At 44.2% G+C, this 7,888-nt stretch overlaps 1 protein-coding gene across 4 annotated transcripts in view; it reads right to left on the bottom strand.

Annotated features, from left to right (window-relative positions):
* The window catches only part of TEX10 (testis expressed 10), a 50,449-nt gene extending 44,012 nt beyond the window's left edge, over positions 1-6,437 (bottom strand). For 2 of the 4 annotated variants that reach the window (XM_027451850.3, XM_027451849.3), the window contains exons 1-3: positions 6,288-6,437; positions 3,903-4,091; positions 2,720-3,426 (exon numbers count right to left, since the gene is read on the bottom strand). In XM_027451850.3, the coding sequence (XP_027307651.1) occupies positions 2,720-3,426; positions 3,903-4,082 (887 nt within the window). In that variant the 5' untranslated portion in view covers positions 4,083-4,091; positions 6,288-6,437. Of the gene's footprint in view, positions 1-2,719; positions 3,427-3,902; positions 4,092-5,113; positions 5,299-5,787; positions 6,133-6,287 lie in introns of those variants that run through there. The other 2 variants (XM_038174669.2, XM_027451851.3) reach the window with 2 other exon arrangements.
* Positions 6,438-7,888: the final 1,451 nt, after the last annotated feature.

Below are 7,888 nucleotides of genomic sequence, written 5' to 3' on the forward strand. Positions count from 1 at the left end.
GATGCTCTATCATTTCGCTTCAGTACCGTTTCCAGTCCAAAAAAAAGATGACACACCTTGGTACCACCAAATTCAAGCTGTGAGGGCCTTCCATTATTCCAAACCTGAAACGAAGTGATGCAAAAAGCAGCGCAGTCAGCAGCAACACATCAGGCAGAAAACACGTTCTAGTAATCTCCTACTTCATTGTGATCTTTAATTCATCTATAGAGTGAAGACCTAACATACAACAGAACATAACGAAGCCTTCATATTTGACTTGCTGAACCATCCAGCATTCCAGAAGAGATCTACGCTGCTCACCAAATGCTAATACTGCTAGCTGGAAAACCCTTGGAAAATCCTGTGCTGTAATCTAGGAGGTTGCACCCCTACCTGATGGACTTGCAAGACTAAATAGATACGGGAACACAAACATATCGGCAACATTAAATGTTTAAATTATTATTAATGGTGTTTGGAAGCCTACTTCTTACAGGAAAAAAGTTAAAACCTATTTGCAGTATTAGTGATGAGCCCTTTTGCCACCAACACACAAGCACAATGCAATTAATTATTTCTGGTTTGGCCAATTCTGATTACCTACAGTTACGACTCGATTATTTCTGCACTGACTTCTTTAAACAAAAACACACACACACCACTTGAGATACTGGAGATCTTCAACAAAGCCATTTTGCACCTCTTACTAGAGGTCATTTCTGTCCCTGCAGTAATGGTTGCAGCAGAGGCCCAGGAATGACCATCAAAGGCCATAATTGGGATGGGAAGAGACAGAATTAAACATCTTCAGATTACTAGGAAAGATTTCAGAGGGAAGGGCTTCACGCTGTAGGTGTCTTTCCTGTTTCTGGTAGCAAACAAAAGCCCCCAGGTAACTTCCACTCTTAACATTCCACAAATATCCAGTAAAACAAGCTCTGCTAGCCCCTTTGTACAAAGGGCTGCACCAACCCACGAGCGAATACAAGAGAATGAGAACATTTCAGTACCTTGTGTGGCTATCCCTTCTCTTGCCATTCTTCTGTCCTGCTGCCATCAGCTCTCTGTGCCGACTTTGCCTCAGATGCTAGCAGTGTTTCCTTCCACTCTTCTGGCTCCTCCTCGTGCGTGGAACAGCTTTGTGAAAGCATTTATAACCAGAAGTGGATCGCGATGCTTCACCGAAATCTAGCTCCTCAGAAAAGGGGAATCCGATTCAGGTGACACCAGGTGTGGTTTATTTTCCCAGACCTCGGATACAAGGCACCTCCAGCTATTACAGGGCACGGCACAGCACACGCTGCGCAGCACAAGAACCCCCTTCTACTCGGTGGTCCAGCCTTGTGTGACTGCAGGATGAAGTCCATAGGACCATTTCGCACTGAAACCCTCCCCTGCCTCAAAATTGGATCTCGCTGCTTTAGTTTCCAAGGTAGTTTTAACCGCAGCAGCTATTGTTGGACATCACTGAACTCTTAAGCTATGCTAGCAACCACTTTCGTGACAATAAGCTTTATATTAAGCTAAGTAAAATGTAAATTTCCCATAGATGCCACAGATAACACATTATCTACCCAGAGGAAGCCTAAGAGAACAGGAACAGAACAGCCATTCCTGTGTCACGAAGATGGAGATTGAAAAGAGCTGCTAATTCAGACCCACATCCATGGTATTGAAAGAGAACACCTCTTCTTCTGCGCCTCCTTCAAAGCAATGAGGTGGACATAATGATGGATCCCACAGTGGGATTTAAACCTTTTTTCTGCTCAGTTTGGTAAAACCACTTTATATCCATCCCGTAGCCAGCCTTCCTCAGCAGTGAAACAAGGACTGTGGTTTCTCTTCAAACTGAGATCTACAGATTAGAAATGCTGTATAACAGCTACAGCAGTTCAGCTTTTCAGGTAGTTCATGCCAGCTGTTCTACCACCACACAGGTAACATCTATAACCATAAATACACAAGGATGGCAACATTAAAAAGGTACCACAAGAATTGTGGGGGGGAGGGCAGGGTTCCCCTCTGGTTTGAGGTGAGTTAGAAAAGACAGAGAGAAACAAATATGGTTAGTTATTTCTCCCTAAACTTCAGTTCAGGTCTACTTAGGGCCCCAAACCTTTCTAAGCACACTGCTTTTTCCCCCACTTTCATCAGCGTGTCTCAGCAGACACATCCTTTATCCATAGCGAAGACACAAGGTTGGGAATTGATTTAGAACATCCAAAATTGGAAACTCGGCAGAGCTTCACACAGCCAGGTGCATCTTAGTGTGCTATTTGACAAGGAAGCTATATTCAGATGAAGAAATTACATTCCTTCTCAAGTTATTATAGACTCTCGAAGGTGAAAGCACAAAGTTTCAATCAAGTTCCTTATTGCTGTGTAACAGATACATTCACATTTAGTGTAGAGAAATCCCACTCTGCTTGCCCCCACACGTATTTCATACCCTGAAATAATCTGCAGTCTTCAGTTTGCACCCCAAAAAACCACTAACATGTTGCTCTTCCAGAATTATCATGAACAGCATAAAGGAAGCTTTTACTTGCTAACAAGCTGAGTTTTTCAAGCCTCTGCAGTAAAACTGCACATTACACCAAATACCCTGAAATACAACTACTACACAATCCCACAATGAGAATCAAACAGGTGCTTTCACTAGCAGCAAGCCCCAGTTCGACATTAATTGTGCCCATGAAGTTGACACGAACTAATTTGGGAATTGATGTTTTCTCACCTCAGTCTAAAGGAGGAGTTGATCTTTGGTCGTAAGCCACCGTTTTCATACAGCTGTATGTGCTGCTGATTGTTTGCGTGGACCTTCCAGCTTATACATATGGGGTTCCTCCCAGAATGAGGACTATCCTTTTGCTCCTGAAGCCCTTCGTCTTCGATTTCATTGGATCCGTCTACCACAGCCTGAAGGAACTTCTTGAGCCTGATGAGGACGTTCAGCCTCCACTGCTGAGAAGTTACCCTGCGGTTCGGGTTAACAGACAGCATCCAGGAGAGTTTCTCTCTGCTCTTCAGTCTTTTGGACAGTTGCTGGTGAGAGATAAGCTCGACAAAATTCTTCAGCAATATAACACTGCGGTCTGTGAGGAGAGCTGGGTACGCTTCCAATAAAACATCCAGGACTTTCAGTGAATCCTCCTGAATTCCCACGCTGATGTGAGTCATGGCACTGGAGAGATGGGCACTTACCAAGGGGAAAAACGGAGCAATCTGTTCAGCTCTTATTTTGGAAGCCAAGAATTGAAGCAGGTGAACAGCCGCTCCTCTGACACCAGCATCTTTGTCTGTAAACACAGCTGCCACCTCGCTTATTATATTCGAAAGGTGGGCATCGATTATGAACGGATACTGAGACAGGAGCTCTTTGAGCCCAAGAAGTGCATTTTGCTTAACCCCAGGACTGTAATGGTGCATCTGTGAAAGCAAATCCTACAAGGAAAGAAACACAAACATTTGCTTTCACTATCACTCTAAACTCTTTAAATTTCCTCACCTATTTTCTAGCACATTTTTTATAAATATTAGAAAATACAGAATCTGTTCCAATGACGTATTGCTGTCTGTAGCAGCGTAGTAAATTCAAAACAAACGTAATATTGGTTTAAACAATGAACAAATCAGCAATATTCAACAACAGGAAAAACAAGATACCATAACTTGTCCTTCAGGTAATTACATAACTGTTGTTCTCAAGTATACATACAAGCCTACTGACTTAACAGAGGCACAACCAAAAGATGTCCTCTTACAGCTCGTCTCAAAAGTAGAACTAGAAAATTTTAGTCTCAACAGCTCTCTTCAGCTTAAGAGTTGCAAGATATGGAAGACAACGCAAAGGAAAGCAGAAGGTACATGTAAATGTCAAGTCGTTATCTGTCACTTCAGAACGTATTACCACAATATACCTTTATGTTAAGTTTTCTGTTCTGTGCAGTAAGCAATCCATCTTCTTTAAGCTGCTCAGGAATTTGTATGGTCTTTGTTTTGAAGGTGGTGTCTGTTGCATTTTCTAATTTTGGCTTTTTTTTCCCAACTTTTAATTTCACTTTCTGGAAGTCTTCTTGATGTTTCCTTTTTTTAGTCATTCTGATTCTCTGCAAAAAAGACATTCAGAATCTTAAATTAATACATTACCAACAAATACATTTTCCACCAAAAAGCAGCAACTTCCTAGTGAACACAATTGTTTTTATTCTTTCCTATGCATAAACTGTTGCCCGCTTGTTGAGACCAGATGCTAAGCTGAACAGACCCGCAGGCTGATCCCGCAGAACTGTTCTTCTAGTGTCCAGAAAATACTCCACTGTTCCTTTGGTTGCCTTTCAATAAAGCAGTTCTCAGAGTGAAAAGGTCACTTAAGTATCTTCATCTTCCACTACTTCATCAGAATAAGTTGTGGTTTTCTGTGTTTTTTTTTGGTTGTTTTTCTTTAACAAATGGTACTGCTGATAAGGCAACTTTTTATATACCTGACCTCTTGTCACGGCTGAAGAGCTCAGTTAGCAGTTTCATTTCATTTGTACATTGTTTAAAGACTCAATCATTACCAACATACTTGTTTCCACAGGTAACTCATGGATCTCATCAGGCCTTCACTGATAACAGCAGCATAATGAAACTGTAAGAAAACTTCCACTACACTCTTAAAAGTCCAGGCCGTGCATTTAGGAATAATCATAAGGAAGAAGAGGGGGAGAAAAACAGGTTAAAAAGGCACAGAGTAAAAAAAGGTTGAAAAACTAAGTCATTGAATAAGGCCTAAGAAATACGGTAGCATAAATAGCTACATTTACTTGCACAGTAATCCTAGAAGAGACATGCAATAACCAAAACAAAGCCCAGTTCCCAGACTTCAGTTTCTTGGCTTGGATACATCTGTACAGATAAAAGTACATCTGGTTCTACCAGAGCAAAAAACACACTACACCACGGGTTCCCTTATCTTCCTTCCCCGCTCACCGTCCCCATACATCTTCTAAAATCTCTCAAAACAAAGCTCTAGAAGCTGATCTCGCACTACTCAAAATCTTGTACAATTTGTGCCTAGATTTCTGATGGTTAAGACAATGAACCCACGGTCCAAGGACTCCTAGAAGCGGTCGCAGGGATTACTTACAATTTAAGAGCACGAACGGGGAGACGAGCACGCAGTTGTTACGATGCTGAGGTTTTAACATTTCATAATTTCCTACCAACAAAAGGTAATTTTTGCAGCTGGAAATCTGAATACGTCCAGATGTCCTTGTATACAGATACACCCAGCTTTCAAGGTTCATGTTAGATATGTAAACTTTTTGTTTCTTCAGCTCTTTTGAGCTACGCTTTGGGTAACAGAATTTTGCACATTATTAACAACTGATCTGTAGGTAAACACTGTGAACACAAGGCTCGACATTTAAAGAGCACATTAACTAAAAAAAATGAAGGAAGACAACATAGATGATTAAACCTAAAAAAATCTAAATAAAGCATCCCCACAGTGATTGTTTTATGACCGCCACTGACTTGAGCAGGTAAAATTTCACAGCCGATTTTCCAACAGACTTCAGATTTGGTGAATCTGTGCTGTACCACAGCATTTCACCCACACACCACAGCTGTACGTACGAAGACTTTAACTGAAGTGTAAATTTAGCATCAGGAATCTATTGGCTGAAAATTGACTTATAATTTGGGGTTTGGTCCCCAAATTTAAAAGGTCCTTTAGTAGCCTAGTATAACAAGCTTTTAGAATTGGCTTTATCAGACATATATATATTAACCTTATGCATTTTTTTAGGAAGGAACTACCTGATTTTTACTACTGAGAAGACACGGAGGAATAGCCGAAAGCTCCAGTGGTGACGGGTTTCCCCGTACTGCCTTGCCTCACCAGGCGTTAGGAGGTCTCCCCCTACCAGATGCCTTCCACCCCACCCCGGATCACAGACCGAGGCGCACAGACCGGGCCAAAACCCATTATTTTCAAGCAGAAAGACCCCAAAAACAAGGCGCAGTTTCCCCTGGCAGCAGGAGGAAGCCCGGCTGGCCCCGCACTGCGCATTTCGGGCCGGGTTTATCGCCAACCCACAGCCTCCATTTCCCACCCCCACCAAACAGCACCGCCAGACCCGGGACCACCGGCGGCTAAGGGCACACAACCCGTTAAATTACCTCAATCACCGCCTCCCAGCCCTTCACCACCCCCCCCCGGCGGCCTTCCCGCCCGGGGGCTGCAGCCGCACGGCCGCCAGGTCTACCCCCCTCCCCCTCCGGGCCCCGCCGCCCCCGCCTCAGCCCCGGCCCCTCACCGAGCACGCGGCAGCCCCGGCCCCGCCGCCCCGCTCCGCGCCGCTCCGCTCCGCGCCGCCCCGCCCGGGAAACGGCCGCCTCGCCTCAGCGGGCGGGGAGTGACGCCCAGCGCCCAGCGCCGCCTGTGGGGCTGGAGGACCGCAGCTGCCGGCCTCTCTCATGGCGCCCCGCTGCCTGTACCTCTCTGTATCACCCATTAAAACGTGTCCCCAAGCACCAGGGCCAACCGTTTCTTAAGCACCGCCGGGGATGGTGACGCCGCCACCTCCCCGAGCAACCCCTGACCACTCTCTGACAAGAAATGTCTCCTCCTTTCCAACCTGAGCCTCCCCTGGCACAACCATTCCCTCTACCCCTATCACTAATTTATCTGTGAGAAAAGCCCGACCCCCAGTTCCCCACACCTTCCTTTCAGGTAGCTGTAGAGAGCAATAAGGTCTCCCCTGAGCCCCCTCTTCTCCAGACCAAACCCCCCCAGGTCCCTCAGCCGCCCCTCACAGGACTGATGCTCCAGACCCTTCACCAGCCTCACAGCCCTTCTCTGTGCACTCTTTTGATGTGACATGATTAAATGTTAAATCTTAACGTGATTAAATCAGGTTCATTTCACACACACACACATACAGCAGAGCAGTCTCTTGTGGACCAGGCCCACCTGTTCACCGACAGATGACAGCCTTCTTGTTTAGCAAGACGTTTTTAGCACTTCCTGCAAAAGAAGTATTTTGTACAATTCCACTCACACTTCATGAGTACTTCCACAGTTGTGTTCTTTTGCTTGTGCCAGCTTTTTTTTTTTTGGCATCACCGTCCCTGGGGGTGTTGAAGGAAAGGTTGGACCTGGCACTTAGGGATGTGGTTTAGCAGGTGACAGTGGTAGTAGGGTGATGGTTGGACCAGATGATCTTGAAGGTCTCTTCCAACTTGAATGATTCTATGATTCATAAGATACTCAGAGCTATGTATTCCACTTTGCAGCCTGACAAAATTTCAAGACAGAAAGCACTGCTTTTGCAGGAAACCATTTACGTAGTTTTAAAGCAACCTGTGATTCTCACTCTACCTTCTTCTCTGACTTGCCTTAATGTATCGATTAGAACAATTTGAACACATCGCTGAAGTAATTGCGTTACACTAGCTTGATCTGAACCATTTGAACATAGGTGGATGCTTGCTAAAAGTTCAACAGCAGTGAAAGATGTCAGCATTCCACCACACAAGGCATTACATCATTTTAATTACCAGAATACGAGCTGTCTTGGGTCAAATTCCCTATTTGTAGTAAATACTAGGATTATTTTCATGTTTACTTCGAGCCCAGCTACGTTACTTCTTGACTTATATCTCATACTCTGGTTTCCTACCTCCTCTGCTTACCACTTCAGGAAGCAAGGGCTTGGTAGAATACTACAAAGGTGCTGGGTTACAAATGTATCTCCTACATTCTGCAATTATTTACTTTGAATCTTTTTAGGAAATGCTGGAGGTCATTTGAATGTGTTCAGTTAGATTTTACTCTATCTGCAGTGACAGAAGGTAGGAGTTAACATGGCACTTACTAAAAGAGCATTTTCAATGAAATAGATGAATAGCATTGTGC

This window comes from Anas platyrhynchos, chromosome 2, assembly GCF_047663525.1.
Source record: "Anas platyrhynchos isolate ZD024472 breed Pekin duck chromosome 2, IASCAAS_PekinDuck_T2T, whole genome shotgun sequence".
In the NCBI taxonomy this organism is placed as follows: domain Eukaryota; kingdom Metazoa; phylum Chordata; class Aves; order Anseriformes; family Anatidae; genus Anas; species Anas platyrhynchos.